Consider the following 23774-nt stretch of genomic DNA (forward strand, 5'->3'; position numbering starts at 1 on the left):
CTGTTTTCCTGTTTTCCCTTTCCTTTCCAAATCAATCTTGTGTGCACAACATCCTTGTCTGAAGAGAAGGTGTTTGTGTGCACTGTCCATCTTTTCACCTTGATTAATGCTTGTGCTTCTTCTCTCTGGCCTCTAAACTCTTGCCTGCATCAGATTTCCTAATATACCAGAGCAAAAACAATCCTTTGACTCATGAAGCAAGTAATGCCATGTCTCAGTCCCTTGAAAACTCAAGTATTTTCCATTCAAACACTCTTCTCAGATTATTTACTCTTCACTGTAGGACTCAAAGCAACCTTTTCTATATATGTATCTATTTTCACTTCTAACCACCTAATTTTATGACTCTGTTTTAATCAAGCAGTGGCTTTTGAAAGGATATTGGCCATCCCTTTTAGGAATCTCAGGTTGTGTAGTTTTGACACAAAGCCCTTTAGTAAATATTCTGTCTGATAACAGCCTGATGCTGTTTTTAACAACCAGATGATAGCAGTTTGTAGCCTGGTCCTTTTCTTGAAGGTTGATGCCCTTCAATAAGCGTGGTTTCTCTAAGGGATGCCTCCTATCTTCTTTTTATTATTATTACTGTTACTCTAATGATTTCTGCTGTTTACTCGCTTCAGATCTCACCTCACACTACAGCCGACATTCTAAGGAAGCATAAGCAGAGGATCTTTTATTTAGAGTTCATCATCATCTCTCACCAGGCCACCGGAATGAGAGGATGTATTTCATCTGGCCCTATGATTTGGTCCTCCTTATCATGTCCTGTCAAGTTAAATTACTGTGAAGACACTGGAAACCAGCATCCACATTCAGAGCTCTAAGAATTATTTTTGAGCCCTCCAAGCAGTCTAACACCTTCTTTAACTGAAACAAAATGAGTAAAGCTGTCCCCCAGTAACAAAGCTCTGTACTCCAATCTCTGTGTTACTGGGATTTGAAACCAGCACTGTAGAGGATACATGAAAAGACATCTGGTTCTGGAAGGTAGTTTGGTTCAAGAGTTTCAATGGCACTTGGTGAGAGGGGGTTGGCACCTGCAAGTTCTACCACTATAGGCCTAAAGGTGGTGTCTATTACAAACCTCTACAGCGGAGGCCAGAGAAAGCACCGTGGATCACCATGGGAGGTTTCTAGCAGAAAGCAAATGGTCACTATTTTCTGGCTAAGTGCAGCCAGCACTTCTGGTGGTACCTACAGTCTGATGGGAGTGCAGGAGCCCTACCCTGGAATCTTCTTGGTTTCACAGCTATGCAGACCGGTGGATAGCTACTGCAGCATCTTTCCCTCTGTTTCTCATCTGTTTCCTCACAAAGTAACACAGTCTCCTTCTCATCTAGATTAACTTCAGCCTGCAACAAAGAAACAACATTTCTAAGGGAACCAGAGCATCTCATTGCCCACATTCAATGAAAATTAAATGAACAGAGATGAGCTGCATACCAAGATATCTATAGCTCAGATCACCTTATTGTGCATTGCAAACATATTCAGCAAAAGCAGTGATTTACCACAGCGCTCATTAAAGCAGAGCCTTTCCTTCCATGAGCAGTTCTTTTGTCCATGTATTGGAGGCGCATACTAGAACATAGGATTGAAATTGCTTCTTGTTTTCACTATTAAATTTCTTTAACCTATCTTTATGAAGCAATGCTGTGAAGAAGATAGCAAATAAGCATGCTTGTTTATTTTGCACTTGGGTTCAGGATGAAAACACATTCACACTTATTCCTTGTAATGAAGCAATGCTGATAAAGATTTGGCTTATCCGTGTACTTTGAGTTGGAAGGAATTAGTCTTTACAGGTATTTCTGGGACAAAGGCTGAGATGAGGGTTAGATATGAAACTATCCTTCCCTCTCAGCTCAACACTGTAAAATAAAGAAAAACGAAAATCGATTTCATGAACCGTGGGGTGAAAATTGGAGAGAAGCAAATTGTTCAAGCTGCTGCCAAAAGAGACAGTCGTGGACACTCTGTGGCAGTCAGATTCTCTTTACAGGTAACCTTACAGCACTGCAGTGCTTGGAGCCCTTCCCATGGAGCAAGACCTCAGTGGTGTCAGCACTTTTTGTCATTGAGTGTTCACCACCTCATTAGACAAGGACAAGCTCCTACCCCCACACACTGTTTGATTCTCCATTGCAATGGAAGAACACCCTCCTATGATACTCCACTATCTGAGTCCAGCTGGGAACGACGCAGTGACTTCCTTCACATTGCTGGTTGCTGCCCATATAAGTGTGCATTGAAATGAGCAGGAGAGGAGGACAGGCAGCCTTCAGGTCTCTAGGGGATGGCTGCTGATGGAAAACAGCATAATGCACTGTCTGTGGTACCAGGTTAGGGTATCCCTGCTCTTCTAACTGTGGGGCTGACACAGCTGCCCATGGAACTAGGCTACAGACTGATTTATGTAACTGGCCCGGCCTCAGAAAGCAGATATATTTTAATCTTACTTTAAAAATTGAACATACCAACCCAATGTGTTGCACTGAAGCTTTGCACATGACTGTGTTACTGTTGCATTGGTCTGATGCATTTGGACTGATACCCCAAAGCTCTGGTGTGTTCATTTCTGCACCAACCAGGTGATCTGAGTCAGTATATCTGTCTGTCTTGCTCTGGAAGCAGCTGGCTTGGATCTCCCTGTTGTGTGCACCACTGGATCTCTCCAACATGAGCAGGCTTAGAAAAGATCTTTCCATTTCCCCCAGAGAAATGATTTTTGAAAAGATCAGTTATCAGACTCAATAAAGAAAGGCCAGGACAGGTGCTATCACTGCTTTGTGCTTGCCGACTGATAAAAGCCTTTGTTTTCAAAGTCTCAAAAGATAAAAACGGTGTGTAAAATTCCCACAAGAAATGAACTGAACAAGTTATCTTTGCACCTGTGGTAACAGAACCATTTGAGCTTCTATAGCTTCCTCACGAAACATTCATTAGTCGCTGTCACTGGAGAATTTACCACTTGAACCATTCTCATTATTACGGTCATAGAGCTGGAGTGGGGAAAAACAGGTGTAACCTCACATCCTTGGTCTGCTAAACTGCAGTTGAAAAGATCACTTGTTTCCAACATAGCCAAGCAAATTAACAGAATAATTTAGGGCCAGATCCCATAGCATTCGCTATTGAAAACAGAACAATGGGTGAATCATTCTCCAGACCATCACAGATTCCTTGTTCATTTTCATGGTGAGCTGAACTCTGATTCCCGAGGCAGGCTGGCATGATTCTCGCCGTCACAGGGCTCTTTTGCTGCTGCCAGGAATAGTCTTTCTGATGGACAGAAGAAAGCTGTCAAGTCAGGCCCTGACTGCACAATTCAGAGAGCTAACGACCCAGGCAATGCTACTGCACTGATTTCTGGGTGAGGTGTTCTATCACTTTATGGCACCTAGGTTAGACATGGTTCCTTCAGTTTTCTGCTGGGGAAACATTCTGAAATTCATGTAAAAGAAATACTCGTTTCCTCACAATTATGTCTTTCTTTTTTTCTTTTATTCTTTTTCTTTTTTTTCTGTACTTTCTCAATGGTTCCTATTTTGATTTTTTAGACCAGCCAATGCAATTTCCCATCCTGGTCTGTTACCCTTAAGAATCAAATCCAAATGACGGCTCAGAAGACTAATGGCGACCAGATGGTTTCATTTTGACTTGAGTGTACCCTCTCTATTGGATCTATTGGATGTTGTGCTTCTTCAGTATGAACACTTTAGCATGTATTGCTAAAACTGAAGTGAGAAACTGTCTCCTGTGGCAAGCTGTATTTACCCACATGCTTACAGCTTCTTTACTGCTGCAGAAAAAAATAGTTCCATGTTTTCAAAGTAAAGAACCCCTTTTCCCCAGTGAAGCACTGTCTTTCACTTAAAGAAAACTGTAGAGGATTTTTTTCCCAGCCTTTTTCTTGTAAAAATAAAATATCAGAGAGCTGAAGGCAAGTGGTGAAGGTTGCAGTGTGAAGGTTTATAACACTGGTCAGCTGGAGAGTCATCAGCTTCTTTGAGGGAAAGCATAAAATGTGCCATTAAATGGGAAATAATAATTTACTCTGCAAGGTCAGTGCCTCCCTGCAGGAGTTCAGCAAGGATCAGTATCTCTGAAGCATTATTGTTTTACTAGTGTGGTTAATTTTGGCAGTGGGAATGAGATGACTGAGCAGAGATGCCCTGCCAACCATTACAAGTGGTATATCGGGGTTCTCAAGGTTCACTGAAGATTTCTGAGCGCATTAAAGTACTCAGACAGAGCAATATCTTGAACAAAATGAGACTAAGGTTTCATTTTTTGCTTGCTTCCTCTGAAAAAATCCTTTTCCTAGACAAGGAGATGAAATAAGATTAAAGTACGTCAACCTTTTCCTAATGTCTGACCTCAGAATTAAAGTCAGCTCGCAAAAATCCAACAGCAGAATGGTCACACTTATGAGAATGGTCACATTTATGAAATACTTTTCTAGCTTTAATAGTTCCTTCAGCTTTTGAGATTCCAGAGTGCATTTGTGTCAGCTTGTCTCTTCTAAAACAGAACAACTTGAAACTTGGATTTAAGTGAAAGTTTACAGTACTGCCTTATTAATCAGGTGGACAATTGCAGATACCAATAACAGAACCAAATACTGCAAAAGGTCAGACACTGCTTGAAGTTCTCTTTGTACCTTCCTGCTGTAGAAAACACGGTCCTTGTTCTCATTATTGCTGCTGAAGGAAAATAATTGTCCACAGCTGTTGCAAACCGGCTTCTGTCAGCTCCCAGGCTTTCATTGCAGGTATCTCTTCCAAGTACCTCCTGAACTGATTCAGTCAAAAGCAGTCAGATCAACTCACAGACTATCAATTCACCATCTAGTTCAATATAAATCTATTAAACAAATATGCCTGACTGCCTGGAGTGAACTAGGGGGTACCCACCTGACCTGACCTTCTGGCTGCTTGGAGCCAAGATAAACGTGAACCAGTTTGTCAGTAAAAAGAGCACATCAAGATCAGAGAAGAGGCTTTGCTTACTGAGCCAAACAGGTGCTTTCCTATCTCCTCTTTCAACTGGCGTGCTTCACTGCAGACAGCTATGGACTGAGCATGCACAGCGGTTTTCAGCCCTGCTGGAACATCTTTTGTATCCATCTGTTTCCTCTGTAAGTGGCTCCCCAAAGGGGGGTCTCGTACTGCTTTGCCAAACAGCTTATGAAGCAATATCAGTTATCATTCCCTACCTAGTGGTGATCTATGACAGTTTTTTTTCTTGAGATGTTGGCTGTCATAAAATAAATCAAATGCAGCAAAAAGATGCAAATGTGATTTCCACATTTAATACCACCATGGAGATGATGATTAAATTACTGTTATCACTTCGGAAACATATTGTCCAATGCAAATAGCTAACAAATTACCAGAACACTTTGCTCAGACCTTCATCTAAATAATGTCATTACTTGGCAACTCTGAACGTGTCTGGTGTCACGCACATTAATAATGCTCTGATCTCATCCCAAAGAAATGATGTTTTGGATGAATATTTGCTTCACCTGAGATAGAGCAGTCCTGTCAAATACTGTTGGTCAACACCAATTTGTGCATGCCTTTTAAGTAGATATTTTTAATTTTTAATATATGTATATTAATTTCCTTTCAGGTACGCCATAGCAGCTGCCAACCTGCCAGTTATAGAAGCCAGTGGGACTGGCAAATCAGAGCTGGGCTTCGGAAGGACTGAGGACCCAAACGTTCTGCCGAACCCGGGCCCTTGGGAGGGGAACTGGCCAGGTGTAGACTTGAGCGGGCCAGCGGGGCCATGGGCGTGTGGGAGGCAGTGCGCACAAGGGGCAGCCACCACAGCCCGTCCCCGTCTGGCTGCGGAACGTGAACACCGCGTGCCCCGGACTGCGGCCGCCCTTCAGCGGAGCCGTCTCCTCACTGGGCTGCGGGGAGCCGCGTGAAACTCGGCCTAGGCGCCTCACTCGGCGCTGCCGGGCGGATCCAGCCCAGGCCGCCCCGCCCGCCGTTGCCCGGGACGCCGTTCGCGACAGCCGCTGCCTCACGGTACGGCAGCGCTGCCGTGCGGCCGCCGTGTTCCGCCTCGGTTAGCGATGGCGTCCGGATGGGAGAGTGAGCGGAGCCTGGAGGCGCGCAGGGAGCAGCGGCGGCGGGAGCGGGAAGCGCTGCTGGCGCAGGTGGGCGGCCCGGCGCGGCTCGGCCTTCCCGGGCCGAGGGCTTCCTGCCCTGCCTTCCCCTGCCCTGCCCACCCGAGCTGGGGCGACCGCGGAGTGCGCTCCGAGCGCGGCCCTGCCCGAGGCCTCTACCCGCTCGGTGTGGGCGCTGGGACAGCCCGAGGGGAGTGCCGCAACACGCGGCGGCACACGGCGGGGATCTCTGTCTGCGATTTCGCTTATTATGGGCGTCTGGTTTTCAGTCAGCTGAAAAGAGATCATTTGTGTCCTTAAACTTCATGTATTCGTGCACACAACCGCCAAGCCGCCTCAGCTCTAGGCCGAGCAGTTTCGGAGCAACAGAATCTGGGGGTGTTAGCTGACAGCCGGCTGAACATGAGCCAGCAGTGTGCACAGCTGGCCAAGAAGGCTGATGGCGTCCTGGCTTGTATCAGCGATAGTGTAGCCAGCAGGAGCAGGGAGGGGATCGTCCCTCTGTACTCGGCTCTGGTGAGGCCGCACCTTGAGTGCTGTGTTCAGTTTTGGGCCCCTCACTACAGGAAAGACATCGAGGCCCTGAGTGTGTCCCGAGAAGGGCAGCAGTGCTGTGGAGGGTCTGGAGCACAAGGCTTATGGGGAGTGGCTGAAGGAAGAGGGATTGCTCAGTGTGGAGAAGAGAAGGGTCAGGGGAAACCTTATTGCTGACTACAACTGCCTGAAAGAAGGGTGTGGGGAGGTGGGGGTTGTCAGCCTCTTCCATGTAGCAGTGATAGGTTAGAGAGAATGGCCTTAAATTGCATCAGGGGAGGTTCTGGTTGCATATTAGGAAAAATTTCTTCTTGGAAAGAGTGGTGAGGCAGTGGCACAGGCTGCCCAGGCAGGTGGTGGAGTCAGTGTCCCTGGAGGTGTTCAGGAAGTGGCACTGAGGGATGTGGTTTAGTGGGCATGGTTGTGATGGGTTGATGGTTGGGCTGGATGATCTTAGCGGTCTTATCTAACCTTAATGATTCTATTTCATAATTCTATTCTATTCAGCCCTTCCTTTCACAGGACAACTCCTCTCTTTGCGTTCCTGGTCTGTCTTTCCTGAGGAGCCCATGTTGCACCACTGTAGCACTTTCATCATGGTGCGAGTGACATCTCAGACAGAAGTGAGGCAGCTTGACTTGTAGAGCTCACATGCTGGGTGCTGTGTTAGCCCCTGCTCTTGTGTGAGCTGAGACACAGCAGCTACTCTTTTGCAGCTTCCATGGTGTTGCTGTGACCCAGAAAGTTGTCCTTATCCTGACATACTCAGAGCCTGTCTGTGTGCAGTGATCGGTGCATGTGCAGGAAGCTGCTCGTTGTTAACTCAAAGCTAGAGTGAGTGGTGGCATTAGGAATCATATGCTGGTTAGGTAACGTGGCTTGGTATGAAGGAGTGACTTCATGAATGTGTAGGAAGGGGGGAGAAGATATAGAAATAATAGATTGTGATGGTGGGCTTGCGAGAGAAGGAAGACAGCCAAGATATTTCTAGAACAAAGGTAATGGGAAAAAGGCCTGAATGTGTCCTCCTGCTTACACAGCAGTGATGTCTTTTCTCACTTTTCAAAGTGAGAAGATAGCAGAATTTAGGTAATGTTTTACGTGGGTTCCTTTGCATAGCTAGGAACTGTTCCTAGGCAACAGGATTTCCGTGCAGTGACATCAGAATGTGAAACAATTCTACCCTGTGTGTTCCCTTCTTCTTACAAGCAGTTGAAGGGAATATCCTTAGCTAAGTAATAAGCCTGCAGAAGTGCTTCTTTTTTCCTTTCTTTTTCTTTTCTTTTCCTTAGAGTTATTAATATACATATATATATATATATTTGCACTTTCTGCTCGATTTGAATCCCTGTTAGGAGTGCTCAATTCAAACTGATGGATGCTGAAAAAAACGTTCCTAGCTGGAAGAAAGTAAGACTTCTATAGGACACCATCATCCTGTTTTACCACTTCTCACTCGTACAGTAAGAGAGTTGAGAGTTCACAGTCCTATTTGTCGAAACGTGGTACAGTGTCAGGCATGTTTGTGTTGCTTATCAAATAATGATTTTTCTCTTTGCTTTCTTTGCTTCTGCTAGCGTCAGTGGTGTAACATGGAATAGAAGTATTCTGGGAGGATGTTGCTTAAAAATTTTGGCATAACTTGCTCTTCAGAGGACTTTCTACTTCTTTTGTTTGTATCTTTAAAGTAGCATTAAACACTTCTGTGGCATCTCTGTAGTTACTAGACTGTGGTATTAAATATACTGGAAAAGCCAATTAGTTTGTATTTAACTTGTCATCATGTTTAGGTAAGTCTCATTTGAGGGAGACATGGTGAAGCTGGGAGAAGCAGTTTGGTTGCAGTACTGTTACAGTATGACAGTACTACTAGTAAGCTACTCCCATTTTGAAAAGGCTGAAGCTGTGATGAAGGTGGTTTTTCATACAGAAAATGTAGAGAGAAGGACACAAAGGTGGTTTTGACAGAACCTGAGCACGCAATATTTACTAAATTTGATTTTTCCTTCAGTTTGAATGAGAACTGATTAAGAGGGTGGATAGTGATTCGACAATGGAAGTGGTTTTAAACTAAGACAGGGGAGGTCTTAGGAACCTTAGGAACCTTTACTGGATTTTCCTGAAGTAATTCTTCCAAAATAACTGAGCTTACAAGAAAAAAAACGGGTTTCACTCACCCTTTTCTTTTTGCAAATTCTACTTCCTCAAAAACCAAGATCATAATATGAGTTTTGAAACAACTGTAGAAATAGGATTGTATTCTTTACCTTTTACTTTAAAATGAGCTGACTAGAAGTTCTGTCTTGCTGGCTTTTCTTTTAATTCCTCCTATACTTTTGCTGGTTATGACATTACTGTACTTCTTTGGAAGAATCCAAATACTTCCAAGCTCACTGATGGGGATTTTGCTTTCAAATTTTGGATACGTATCTTCTGTTTGTGTAATTTGCCCTCCCAACTACGTTGATAAAATCCTAGCAGCTGGTAACGCTTATGGATAATGATCAGTAATCAAATAATTAAGTGTTGACATGCAAATTGGTATCAAGCTCCAGAAATAGCATCTTGTTTTGATGACTGTGATAGTTCATGACACGAGTGTTTCATTTTGCAAGTTTAGAAAGAGAAAATAAATTGATGGGTGTTTTGGTAAGCGCAGGGGTGTGCACTTTTCTTAGATGTGAACACTTGGTTTCTTTCTTTGGTAAAAACTGGCAATAATTGACTCTGGAGTTAACCCCTGGATCTGCGCATGCTGTGACAGCTTTTAATTATATTGCTACCCTTCTGTGACTTGTTTTTTTTATGGACATTGATAAGTTGGACATGGATGGTTTAGTGGGAGCTATTGGTAATAGGTGAGTGGTTGGACTGGATGATCTTACAGGTCTTTTCCAACCTTGATGATTCTATGATTCTATGATCTATGAGTTTCGCTCGGTCTCTAAGGCTGATGTGATTTGCTTATTGCTTATGTAGGAACTGTTGGGGATGACTGATAGATTGCAAGATTCTCTTGCTAACAGCACGTTGTTTAAAAATATATATATTTGCAAGTAAATGAGAGCACACTCAGTGGTTCGAGTGAATAAGATCTGTTCTGAAACAATGTGAATAAAATGATGGTGCTTTGAAACAGGGTAATGACACGAACAAAAATTTGTTCCTAGTTTGTAACGTTAGCTTCATTTAACTCAATGTCTATTTGTAAATTTTCCATCATGAGGCAAATAATGATTTCATTTAAAATATACCTTCTATTACAGAGAAGAGGTTAAATCACACACATACAACAGAGCATAGAAAAAAACCTGCAACGGAGCAAATGTGAAGAAGTAATGGAGTATAAGTGAATTTGTGAAGCAGTGATAAGTTCTTTGGGGGGTAGGAAGGGGAGGAAGCAAATACAGGAGAAGAGTGAGTGTTGCTCAGGAATGAAGCTGATAGAGGAGACAAAAGGGATGGGGGGTAATTTTTGACTTCTGTAATGTGAGAAAGGAGGCAGCTGGTTCCAAATATGTAATACTGTCACTCTTTGTATGCAGTCACTTGGTTTCTGATTGAGAACACTTTGTAGTAAAACTGATTCAGGATGGAAACCAAATTCTGCCTTTGGTTTTTGCTTCACCTCTAGTAGAACGTGCACGGTTTATCTCACACAGCTGAAAACGTCGCAGGAGTGGAGTTGTAGTAATGGAAAAAAGATTTCCTGCTTCATCAGATGTGATGGTTGCATTTGGGATAAAGAGTTTTCATAATGATAAATTCAGTTTGAGGGAAGTGAAAGCCACGCTTCTGATGAATGGATCACAGGAAACTTCACTGTCTGGGAAGGTCGACATTTTATTGACATAGTTTACAGAAATCCTTTTCAGGAGTTGAAACTGCAGTGATTGTTAACTATTCAGAAATAGGACTAAAAATATTTCTAGTTTTCTCTCCATAACCAGAAAAGGAAGAGCCTTTTGCTGCTCCAAATTTTGCACCTGGCTCAGCTATTTCTGAAGTTGAGAAGGCTTGCTTACAGCTTACCTGTAAAATTAATATGTACTGAGCTGTGCTTGGCAATGGAGTAATTGCCCAGGGAATGTTAGAGATAGAAAAATCAGAAGTCCCCTGTATCATGTAATGTGCTGTTTGTGAAGGCTGTAAGAAAGAAGACTGCACAGAGTGAAGGAAGGAAAGTGAATGTTTTTGCCTCGTTTACTGAGGCTGATAGGATGGAATTGGTGAGAGGAGCTTCAGAACTGTAGCCTGAGGTAGTAGGGTGCGTAATCTTTTTTTAGCTGGCTTTCCATTTAACGTGTAATAATCCTAAAGTACTTTTATTGCTGTCCTCTAAAAAGAAAAGCTCTCAAGTACTGTTAGTAAAATTGCGTATGATGTGTCAATGTGACTTACTAAAGCATCTGTAACTAATGGCACTGAGCTGCGTTTAGTTATTTCTCTTCTCTATTTGTCCTAGGCCAAAATTGATTATGAGAAGGAAGAGAGGCGCAAGCTGCAAAAGCGTCTGCGAGGCGAAGACACGTGGATGCTTCCTGATGTGAACGAGCGTGTGGAGCAACTGGAGGAGGTGACACACCTGGAAATCACTGAGCTTTGCTCTTAGTTTTATAACGTGTCCAGTTCCTGATCTTTTTATGCTTCAAAATTAGCTTAGTTTAAGTGGAAATAATCTTTTACTCAGGAAGGGGAAAACAACTTTTGTCATTCAATTCCAGCTTTAATTTTTATCGTATGCAGGGGAGCAAGTACTCCCAGACAAGAATAGTGCTACGAGAGGAATTCTAGAGGCTCCTGGGCTTTGTAGTAAGCCCATTTGTTCTAATTCAAGGGAAAAGTTGTAATGGAGCATCCAAATATCACATCCCTAAGTGTTATTTTAGAAACGTGTGTGATATATCAACAAATGAGATGTGCGTTGATTCAGTGTTGCCTGAGGAAACAGATTTGACTGAAACAGGGGTAGCGCAGATGATCTGTATCTGATCTGATCTGCGGTTGGACTTGATGGTCTTCAAGGTCTTTTCCAACCTGGGTAATTCTATGATTCTATGATGCAGTGCCTTAGTTCCAGTGAAGAGGATACTGTGGATAGGGGTGGGGATTGGCTATGGATGTGAGGCTTAGCATGCTCTTCCCTATCCCCAAGTTGAAGAGAGAAAGTAGTAGAAATAAAATGTGTCTGTGTCCAGCTGTGTGTGTTTTACCTTTTTCAGTGTTGTTTGATATGTAGGTTATGATTGTTTTTCTTGTATGTGGCCAATTGGGTTTACTGAATCTCATTTACAAACATTTTCCTGTAGGAACACTCTGGGAAGAAAAAAAAGAAAAAGGATAAACATTCAAAAAAATCTAAGAAAGAAAAGAAGAAAAATAAGAAACAGAAATCTGAAAGAAAGGATGACACTGATGATAGTTCTTCAGTAAGTAAGAGACTTAAAAGAGCTTCAAGTGACATTGTAAAAACCTGCAACGTTCTGTGGGTACCTGAGTACACATAGTTAAGTAATACTGAGGATCGCTCTTTCTGTTGGGAAAAGCTGTGGCACTGTTTGTCTCTTTAATGTACCAAGTCTCTTTCATATAGCAAATGTTCAGTCAGTTTAGAATATGCTGTAGTCTGAGTCTGTCTGAATTGTATAGCATTCAATTAGGAAATAAGGATTTGCAGTTTTTTAGCAAAAAATTTGATATTGGGACTTCTGGGATGGAGTGGAAAAAATTGTAGATTCTCTGTTGTTACTGGTATAAAGTAGAATGATGTGTCTAAAATTGAAAATGTTCGACTTAGATTTCAAACATGAGTTACTGTTGCCTTTTCCCATGGATATTCAACTAGGAGCTGTGCTCTAGTCCAGAGGAAGGCTCAGACCAGTGCACTTGATTCTCTTGACAGATGCCCTCTCATTCAGAGGCACTCTGGCAAAACAGCACAGAAACAGTATTAACCTGCTGCTTTCTGGCCATGATGTGCAAAACATCTTGGTGTTTCGGTGCAAGTCAGGTAGCAGTGTAAGCTTTCTTTTGAGAGAATCTTTTCCCAAGTGAATAAACACGCAGTATGATGAGGTTTATTTTCTAGTGACAGATGGAGGTGAACTATGCTTTAAGTGTAGGAAATAACCACAAATTTCCCACATATTCTGTGGGATCCATCAAAACTAATATCACATCAGTGAGACTCACAATAAAGCACAAGTCTTTTATTGCCACGACAGGTTCAGATATATAGCAAAGAAATTCTATTAAATAAAATACAGTTTTGTTCAAGTGTGAAATTACAGTGTATAGTTTGCAGATGTAGGAAGTTGGATATGAAAATGAGAGTACATAGCATGTAAAGTGCTTTAGAATGTACTGTTGATGGTACTGTTGTTGGTTTAGTTTTCCAGTGTAGAACATAGTAATGAACGTAAACTTTTTAAATGTTTTGTTTATTTAATGTAATGAGAACATTTGTTTTTGTTTTTATTTGACTGTTTTAATGTTAGCGGTGTTATGCTGTGAGTCAGCAGCCATTGGGAACTGGTGTTACTGCAATGTGCTCATGAACTCTAGCAGTACATTTTGGTTGTGAAGGAACAGTTTCCTTTTGGATCTATTGAAACTACATTTTTATAATCAAACATTTCATTAGCAGTACTTAGCAACCAGCATCAAGTTTGACTAACAGTATACTTGGTAAGTGGTATAAGTTTTATCAGCGTATGTTGATGTGTTGTAATTCTTTGCATTAAAATTCATACTTAGGATTCTTCAGTTGAATGGGTTGAGTCAAATGCATCACAGTCAGATAACACAGAAAAGGCCTGGAAGGTCAGCAAGCAATCAGATGCTGTGAAAGAACCATCTGTGCAGGTAAGAGGTCAGAGAACTACTCCAGAAATAAATTCAGCATGACCAAATGTGGAATGTGTTTGGATTTCTTGACAGTTCTTTTGCAGTGTGTTGAATAAACACTTTTTCACAGGGAAAAAACACTTTCATGGGGACAGGACTAGGGGTAATGGGCTGAAACTTCAGCGTAGGAAGTTCTGCATGAATGTGCAGAAGAACTTCTTTATGGTGAGGGTGACGGAGCACTGGAACAGGCTGCCCAGGGAGGCGGTGGAGTCTCCTTCTCTGGAGATATTCAAGACCCACCTGGACGCCTACCTGTGTGCTGTGGTGTAGGGAACCTGCTTTGGCAGGGGGGTTGGACTTGATGATCTGTAGAGGTCCCTTCCAACCCCTACAATTCTGTGATTCTGTGAAAAGTCTGTGTTTATCGAGGTAAATGTTGCATTTCATTAATTCATGACTTTTCTACCTTAAAGTTACATAGGATTTAACAAGGTACAACATTGGAAGTTGCCTTCAAGCACCAATTTCTTTTATCTGCTTTGAGGCTCTAGCAACTTAGCCTGATTTTCTTGAAGAGGTCAGTTCAAAACTATTGACTAGAGATGTTATTTTTCTACATAATTCAGGTGTTTTATTCTACAGTTGAATTAATTTCTGCTTCTGCAGTTATTGAACAGTTATAAGGAAGGGATGTGCAGAACTTCTCAGCAACAGTATTTATAGGCTCAGGGCCTCTCCCAAGGTGAATTCTGTGCACAGTAAGCAGATTTACTATCAGAGTGGCATAAATGAAGGTACATGTCATGATGTTTTCAGTTGCACATGAAAGTGATCAGTATTTCATTCCTGCTTCACACTCTGAAGTTGTGCATGTTATTAAGAGAAATAAATAGCATCTCTGAATTGTACACATATATTTTGGAAAAATATGTCGCAACAGAATATAATCACGGAATCATTTGAATTGGAAGAGACTCAGAAAAGTTTTCTAGTGCAGCTCCTCTGCAATGAGCAGGCACACCTACAGCTCCATCAGGTGCTCAGAGCCCCATCCAGCCTGACCTGGAGTGTCTTCAGGGATGGCATCTGTGCCAGTGCCTCACTGCCCTTATTTTTAAGTAAACTTCTGCCTTGTATCAAATCTGTATCTCCATTCTCTTAGTTTGAACCCACCTCCCCTTGTCATATCACAACAGACCCTACTAGGGAATCTGTCCTTTCTTAAAGCTCCCCTTTAGATGCTGAAAGGCTGCCCTCAGGTCTTCCCAGAGCCTTCTCCAGTCTGAACAGCCCCAACTCTCTTAGCCTGTCCTAGTAGAAAAGGCGTTCCATCCATTGGATCATTTTTGTGACCCACAGTTCTTTATGGATATCATCATAATTTGTATTGCAAAACCACTGTTCTTGCCAGACATTTGTCATGTAAAGTCACTTACTCTGCACACTCTGGATGTCTTACTTTGAATGAAGAGTGAATTTCCAGGTCATTCCTATCTTTTGTATTTTTGCTGTCATTATGAAGCAGTCTTGGAGCACATAAACCTGTTTCATATATTCAGAAGACAGAGCCAGGCTCTTTTGAGTAGTGCCCAGTGCCAGAACTGTAGCAGCAAAGGTTGCTCAGAGCAGTTGTGAAATCTCCTTGGAGATCTTCAGAAGACATCTGAATATTGACCTGGGAACCCTTTTCTGTGTGGAATCAGGGAGCTTGGGCCAGGTGTCCTCCAGATGCTTACAGGTCTTCTGTTGACACGTATTGCTTGGTTATGTGAGTGCAATTACTACTGAATGACTTGAAAGCAGATTATTTTTCAGTTCTTTCTTGGAGGAGATCTGAGAAGTGCAATGTTGTTTATCACCTCCAAAACATTCTGTTCTGTTGCCTATTATCATTTTTGAGCAGTGGAGAACTAGTTAACATGCAGCATCTGTTAAGATTGACGACTCAAACTTGGACCTTAGCAAAGACATTTGAAGACTCTTCTGCAAGGACATGTTTCGAAATAGGTGTAGCTGTGTCATTTTGATTGCTGTACTATATATAGAAGTGTTCCAAATGTTTTTGCAGAGTAGTTGCTTATAATGCGTGTGACACTGCCTTCTTTTGGTGCTTCAGGTTTTATATGTATAAAGGAGAAGTGTTTCAGATTTGAGTAGGTTGTCCATATGCTGCTGTTCTTTAGAAAGTAGTCCTAGTTTTTGACTGTCCTCAATCTGGCTTTGGTTCTGTGCATGCAGTTTTCTACCTGCTACTGTGGAGTACAGATCACAAAATTTAGATGTGCAGTTCTTTAATTTGAGGATGCTGTTAGATGCTGAGATATCCCAGGTATGAACTATGCTCAGTGATATTTCTTTGGCAGATTTTGTATATGCTAGAAGATATATAGCAGTTCATGAAGCCAAAAGCAGCAAAATGAAGTTCTGTAATGATGGAAAAGAAATTGGTTTATCATAGTATCATAGTATCATAGTATCGTGCGAGTTGGAAGGGACCTTAGAGATCATCGAGTCCAACTCCCGGGTTTCGAGCCCTCTGTGTAGCGAAGTGGCACTTCTACCCCTGCGCCACAGGGGGGATTCGAACCCGGGCCCTCCAGTGCCGCAGGCAGCAGCTTAAACCACTGCGCCACTGGGGGCACACAAGATGTACAGTGTTCACTTAAGCAAAAATTAGAAAAGCTGCTTATACATTTTGCATATTTACTAGTGTCTTAAATACACCGGGTGGAGGAAACAGGGCAATGGGCACAAACTGGAACAAAGGAAGTTCCATCTGGACATGACAAAACTTCTTTACTGTGAGGTTGACAGAGCGCCAGAACAGGCTGCTCATACAGCTTGTCGAGTCTCCTCTGGGGATATTCAAAACCTGCCTGGATGTGCCCACCTGTGTGACTTACTCCAGGAACCTGCTTTAGCAGGAGGGTTGGATGAAGTCATCTCCAGAGGTCCTTCCCCACCCCTACAATTCTGTGACTTCTTAATGGAAAGAAATAAAATCTGCTTGCATACACAAATGCTAAAGACTGAAGTTCTTAAAATCACTTCTGCTTTTCGCTGAAATCTTTCATATGTATTAGTAAAATGTATGCTGTTTATTGTAAATAGCTTTTACCAGTAGTTGCATTGTTTTGTTTTGTTTTGTTTTGTTTTTATTTTGAAGAGAGAAGAATGGATGAATTTAGACTTCATGTCTCTGAAAACCACATCGCTGGCATCTGTCAAAGGTGAAAGACAGAAAGACAAAATACTGGAACGACAGAAGGCTCGAGAAGTTGAGCAGGTAGGAGGAATTAATGCACCAACTTTATTCTGCATTTTACTTACGTTTTACATAACAAACTGGATCAAAGACCTAAGTCTCAGTCTGCTCTTAAATTGTTTAGGTTAATGCCTGATGTGTATGATAAGGGTTCTAATTAAATGGATCAGATATTTGTTCTCTTTGGGTTAGGAAGAGTTCTTATAGCAGGCTTATCCTGTAGAGAAAAGTTTTAGTTACCTTTCTAGTAAGAAAAAAGCCAGCTTAGAAAGTACTAAGTTCTGTAACAATTGAACTTCTTCTGAGACGTTTTGTTTAGTTACATAATCTTGGTCCTGCCTTTTTTCCATCATATGTGTGAAAGGAGCCCTGATGTTTTGTGTGGTAAAAGCTCACTCAGATTTCTGTGTTAAAGCATAATATGCTAAGGCTGTTTTTCATGAAGAAAGAACTCAGAGCAGTTGCAGTGCCTTTCATGTGGTAGTTGTGTATTAACACTTGGGAGGATCAGAGTCCAATTGGGGAAGAGATTGGTGTCATAAAATTAGTTTTGTGTATGCACAGTTGTTGTTGGCTTCATTTGTTCATTCAGCTCTTTAAATGCAATAGGATCTGATTTGAAAATGTAGTTGATGATCACAGCCTGGGTACCCCAAACCATCAAACAACAGATGTGCATAGCACGATGAGTTGAAAATACTATGGAAACAAACATAGACTTTTGTCGCTGCAGGAATTTCCTATTAAAAATTTTCTCCAATGAACTTTCTTGCTTCCAGAGAAGTAAGTTGACAGAGTCATGATAAGCAATCTATTCTGAGGTTTCTTGAGGTAAAACCAAAAGCTTTCACTAGCCCTCCTTCAGACACAAGTGCATGTTACTGCTATGCTGATAACAAATACAAAACATATGCTATGCATGCATAAAAATTATCTCTGTATTAGGCCGTGCTTTCAGAGAGAGAACTCAATCCCTATTGGAAAGATGGTGGTACGGGATTACCACCAGAAGAGGATGAATCAGCTTCAGTTAAGAAAGGTAAACAGCATAAATAATCTTAAATGTCTATCTCCACTCCCTGGTCTCTGGGTTACTAGCAAGTTACTACAAATGTGTTAATGAAACTTGCTTATGGATAAGGTAGAATTCAGATGAAAATTTGGTAGTGAATATTGGGTTAATATCATAGTATGTTGTTCTGAAGAATTTCTCTTCACTGGCTGTTAGTCTTGAGTAGTTTAACCTTCAGTATCTTCATAGAAATTCCCCATGTGGAACTAATTAAAATAAAGCATGATTTAACCAAGACAAGATAAATTGTTGTCATCTCATTTGGTTCCTTTCATTCCATTACAGAAATTGTAGTTTAAGAATACGCAACTACAGTAGTCTGAGTCACATTAAAATGAAGTGCATTACAGATGCAATTTGTGAAAAATATTATTTCTGTAACCTTTTTGTTTCTTTCCTTACACCAGGGTTCTCTTGTTTGTTTCTAGCAAAACCAGCTAGAAAAGTGTTTTTCATAATGTCATGAAACATGTATCATGTGGTAAAAAGGGCCCTTGTATTGTGTCAGTGGGGAACATGAGGGTCCCTTACATTTTTGTTTGGGAACCTTTCCCTGTGGACAGTCTGTCCTAGAAACCATCAGCCTCATGGTTTGTATGAGGCTGGTAGGAGTAGCAGAGATCAGTGCTTTTTGAAGGGTGACAGGAATTGGTGGATATGTGTCCTGAGTGTTAAGACCTCATGCTAACTTCTTAAAGGAGAAGCAAGGGATTCCTCTTCAATTTTCTGAGAAGGAAAATGCACTTGTTTGTATTGAATAGATGTGCCAAAGAACAGACATAGGAGGTAAAAACACTAAGAAGGTTCTTTAAGTTCATTTATAAAAATCCCACAGCTTTTTGTGTGCTGCTTCTGTCTTGGAAGATTTATGTGGTGTTCTGTGACAAAATAGAGGAACTTAAATTTAATCAATAGTATGACTGAGGTACACTCGTCTGAACTTATAAAAATCTGTAATTGCATTATTATATTCCTTCTGTTCTTCTTTTGCATCCCACCAGTTATTACATTAACTTCAGGTGAAGGTTTAATGTCACATAAAGAGCAAGATTTAAATAGAAGTAACTACTGAAATACAAAATTATGACTTCTCGTTACGTTCCATTTTAGTTACAGTGGTAGAAGATGCTGGTTTAAGTTGGTTACGAAAATCATATCAAAGAATGAAGGAGCAAGCTGAGAGAGAGAAACGAAATATTGAGGAAATTGTAGCTGAAAGATATGGGGTAAGGATCTTCAATTAATTTTTTTATACTATTAGATGCTTGGAAAAGGTTACTTTCATGTGAAAGCACAAATACTTAATGTGTGGTGTCAGAAAGAAGCAGTAGGAAAGAAGCAGGAAAAGACAGCCTCTTAAGAAGTGATGAAGAGTTTAATGTTATCCAAATTCATTTAATCTTTTTTGTTTAATGTTATAAATACTATAAAATTATATTATAAACATTATAAATATTATTTAGATTTTAGATCCCATGTATTGATATAATTTCAGTTACAAAGGACCTGAGTGCATTAAAAATTGTGATAGTTATTAGAAAATATAATTTTTTTTCTGCTCATACAGCTTGTGGATAATAATAATTTCAAGGTAATTTGGAGAATCAAAGAATCATGGAATCACCAAGGTTGAAAAAGATCATCCATTCCAACCGTTCACCTATTACCAATAGCTCCCACTAAACCATGTCCCTCAGCACAACATCCAGTCTTTCCTTGAACTACCAGATCTGAATCTTCTGGTCACTTGTCCCTGTGTATTGAGAGAGCTCTATGCTTCTGAAGAGTTTAAAAACTCCTTTATTAAGTCTGCCATAGCAATATTAGAATCATAGAATTATAGTATCATTTGAGTTGGAAGGCACCTTTAGAAGTCTTCTAGTCCAACTCCCCTGAAATGAACAGGAACATCTACAGCTAGATCAGGTTGCTCTTTAAGGCCTATTCAAATGTGTGGGCTGTTAGTATTTCATCTTGGCTGTAGTTTTATTTTTGAGTTCTGTGTTTGTGGTGTGTGTGGTTTTGCATTGGGTTTGGTTGTGAAAATCCAGTTGTCTTGTCACTCCTGAATGATGAAACCAGCAACATCAGTACTGGTGGAAATTGGTTGGTGCCAGTGATTTTAAAGAATATTATTTTTAAGAGTCTCTTTCAAGAAACTAGGATTTAAGCACATGAACACTCTAGCTGCTGTGGTACAGGGTAGTGATTGAAAGAGATCTTAACCAGGTATGCCTCAGTATGTGCTGTTTTTAGATGGATCTTTAAGATCCCTTTCAACCCAAGCCATTCTATGAAAAACATGTATTTAGTGGCATTTAACTCTGCTCAAAAGAAAGAAGAGGAACAGTTCACATTTTGTATGTTTGGCTAATGGATAGGTTTTTGATTTTGAGATTTCTCTCCCTTGTTTTTAAGAGTACAACTGGATGATAAAATAGTTTAGTGGGAGCATCTGTTGGTTCTGTAAAAACTGAACATCCAGTAAGCATAAATGTAAAGTTCATGAGCAGGTAAGAAGAAACCTTTCTTCCCAGCTCAAGCCTCTTATCACTGAGTTATCTGGACGAAACAGTTCTGAAGCTGTGCTTCCTGTTCCCAGGAGTGTTCAGCACTTTACAGTAGAGCCACTGGATGAAAGTTAGAAACAGTCCAAGATAAGGAATCAGAATGCCTTCCCTGTGGAGCGCTTTAGACCGTAAACTATTAATCCTTTTTTGTTGTTGTTGTTTGATCTTCCTTTCCACTCCATGGCTCATGGTTCTGCACAGTGATACATTTTCACAGAATGGTGCCTTTTTTGTAATATTTCTTAGGGAGCTTTACAATACTCCACAAGCTTAAAAGCAGCATGACCGTTTTTGTTCTTTCTTCTAGTCAATGGAGGCATTTCAGTCACGGTTAGAAGAAGCTGAAAAAGTTGCACCCAAGAAGGAAAATGATTATAGAAGTGGTAGATGGAGAAAACCTGACTACTCAGGAAATGAGAAGAAAGAACATCGTATGAAAGATGAGACACGACATGAAGATGGTAGAAACATGTCTGGGGGACAGACAAGGGAGAAGTATGGCAAAGGATGGGCACAAGAAAACAGAGGTTACAAAAGAGATGGATCAAGTTTGGACCAAGAACGTGGACACAGCAGTAGAGACTCAGAATTGAGAGGCTATAGCTCCAAAGTAGAAAAACACTTGGATGAAAAGCGAAGTAAAGAAAAGAATGTGTCTCTAAGTGACATAAAACACAAATTTCTGAAACCCTCTGATGATGACCCATCATCCTACAGTGCATCTGGGGACTACAGGTCACACGGGTCTTCTTCAGAACTACCTCTTCGTAGCTCTTTAAGCAACCGTTTCCAAAAACCTAGTGAGGATACTCCGTTGTGGAACAAAACACACACGCAAGATAACCATGAAAGATCGATGTCTGATCAGAAGCCATTAGATACTGCAGCAAAAAATGATGGTGAAAGAACTCAAAGTTTTGACAAAGAGAAATCACGAGAGGAATACCCAACCAGTATCCCTGAGAAGAAACAAACGTTGTCTGACAATGTAACATCATGTTCAAGGTATTTTACAAACACCTTTTCTTGCCTTTGGTTTGTCTGTGCTGTTCGTGGCAAAGCATACCTAAAACTTTGTCTTTATTATCATAGTATCCAATCTGTCCATGTCTGATCTCTTTGATTAGGTGGACACTTGTCCACTTGTCTCCCAGCTAGGCACAGCCAAAATGGACCTGTGTGGAATTAATGAATACCTCTGTTTCTCCTTGGCATATTTAAGAATTGCCAGTTACAGATTATTTTGCTGCTTCTTTGTTAGTTCACTGTACAGTAAAATTGTCCTATTACCACGCCCCCCTCTACCAAGAAAGTTTCGATTAATTTAGTAAAGATGAAATTTAAATGTCAAAAATGCAAACTGAAAACTGAAGTAATTATTAGAACAAGGGATAGGTTTGCCTCCTGTAAGATTCACTCACAAGCTAAAGTAATAGTGTGTGAAAATTAGTGGAAGATACTGATTAGAAAGGACAATACCTTATAATTCTTTATTTAACATACAACTGTTCCTACACGTAGTACTTGCAGAAACCCTGCAGTGTATTTGCAAAGGTAAATTGTGCATTAAGGCAATACTGTGTGACTAACTAAAGACAAGTGGCTAAGTCTACACAGTTCTTTGTGTTGCACAGGTTGTGTGGTTCTTCCAGATTTTACGTACTACAAGTTCTGCTTTGACTGGAGCTAAAGAAACATACTTTTCCTTTCATAGCAGGGGTAAAAATGATGTTGACTATTTTTTTTTAAAGTATGGTTTTGAATACAACTTGTGGCAGGAGTAATTTGCTGTTCTGTCATAAGCAGTTTGTGTGCTCTAGCACTGGGCATGAAAATCATTTCCTGATTGTTATCTTAGAACAAACAGCTACTGCTTTACAACTGTATTTTTTGTTGGTTTTTTTTTTGTATGACGAGTTCAAAAGCTGTATCTTTTACTTTGTGGTTTTAGCACAGGTAGCAAGCACAAGGCTGACTGTAATTGGGCAGAACCACAAATTTGGGAAAACCAGATTGTGTGCAGAAGTGGTTTCCTTGTTCCAGTACATCAAATTAAATTGTAATAGTAGAACAGATAACTTGATGTAATTCGTTTCTTTCCCTCACAGAACAGAATTAAGCACAGAAGCTATTTAGCTGATACTTTCTTTTGCATGTTTTCTGTTTTAGTACTCTGAAACCCAATTGTGCAGCTTCTTTTATATTATAATTCTATTTCTTAACCAATTTGATTACTGAGCTGATTTATCAGTAGAATGAAGATTATATGGTTTTCCAGGCCTAAGTAGACTTTGCTTATGGGTTTGTTTCCAAGCTTTTTTAAACTGACTCTCAACTCCCTGTGTGGGTCTCACTGCTGTGTTTGCGACAGAACATGACATGTCTTCCTGTTCTCTTCAGTGATAACATCTTTATTCTGACTCTTGCAACTTTTTGGGGTTGGGTGTTTGAGGTAGTTAATTTGGGGAATGATTTATATATAGCTACTGCTTTCTTTTCTTCCTGAAGTTCTGAGGCTTGTGTTACGTGTATGCTTTCAGTGTTGTTCAGTCAGTAAAAGTACACCTTGACTGAAATGAAGCCTTGAATTAATAGGTGTTGCTAGCTTAGTTCCTCTTCTCCCACACTGACAATGGACCTTTTAGATTTTATCATTTCTAAAACATGGGGAGAGCTTCAGTCTATAAATTGAAGTGTTTTGAACGTTTATGACACAGGTTCATTAAAAGTGCTGATTAGATGTCCGGGGGTTCTCTCCAAAGGAGAAGTCCATCCAGTGAGTGTTTGCAGGACATCGCACTTAATTATGTGACTGCTTCAGAGTTTAACTTGAGACAAAAAAACAAACAAACAGCAAAACAGTGCCTCTTGTCTCAAAGTTTTAAGGGGCCGATTCACAGAGTCACAAAATTGTTGGGGTTGGAAGGGACCTCTGGAGATCATTGAGTCCAACCCCCTGCAATGCAGGCCCCCTACAGCAGGCAGATACTAACTCTGCTCAAAAAGCTGTGCATGAATTGGTAACCATCTCTTACTCACTTTCCTCAAGTGCTTTGCCTTGTTTCGAAAATGGAGGAAAAAAAGTGAAACTCGTTTGATGGCTTTTTACAGTTATTCTTTGAGATGTTCCTTATTGTCCCAAGAAGCTAGTACCAGAAGCTTCCCTAGGAGCATTTTGTTTGTTACACATTAGACAAATTTAGACATAAGGAAAAACTTTTTCTCTCAGAGAGTGGCCAGGCACTGGAATGGCTGCCCAGGGAGGTGGTAGTAATCTTCAAGAGATGGAAGGCCACAGGAGAGCTGGGAAGTGGATGCGTGGCCAAAGCCAGAAAG

The 23774-nt window shown here is 40.9% G+C and overlaps 1 protein-coding gene across 1 annotated transcript in view; it reads left to right on the plus strand.

Annotated features, from left to right (window-relative positions):
* Nucleotides 1–5957: 5957 nt before the first annotated feature.
* Nucleotides 5958–23774, plus strand: part of CWF19L2 (CWF19 like cell cycle control factor 2) — a 57357-nt gene continuing 39540 nt past the window's right edge. Inside the window, exons 1-8 of the mRNA XM_072338350.1 lie at nucleotides 5958–6178; nucleotides 11148–11258; nucleotides 11992–12111; nucleotides 13439–13546; nucleotides 16698–16817; nucleotides 17742–17835; nucleotides 18979–19094; nucleotides 20746–21443. Of these exons, the coding sequence (XP_072194451.1) occupies nucleotides 6095–6178; nucleotides 11148–11258; nucleotides 11992–12111; nucleotides 13439–13546; nucleotides 16698–16817; nucleotides 17742–17835; nucleotides 18979–19094; nucleotides 20746–21443 (1451 nt within the window). The 5' untranslated portion in view covers nucleotides 5958–6094. The remainder of the gene's footprint in view (nucleotides 6179–11147; nucleotides 11259–11991; nucleotides 12112–13438; nucleotides 13547–16697; nucleotides 16818–17741; nucleotides 17836–18978; nucleotides 19095–20745; nucleotides 21444–23774) is intronic.

Source organism: Excalfactoria chinensis, chromosome 1 (assembly GCF_039878825.1).
Source record: "Excalfactoria chinensis isolate bCotChi1 chromosome 1, bCotChi1.hap2, whole genome shotgun sequence".
NCBI lineage: Eukaryota > Metazoa > Chordata > Aves > Galliformes > Phasianidae > Excalfactoria > Excalfactoria chinensis.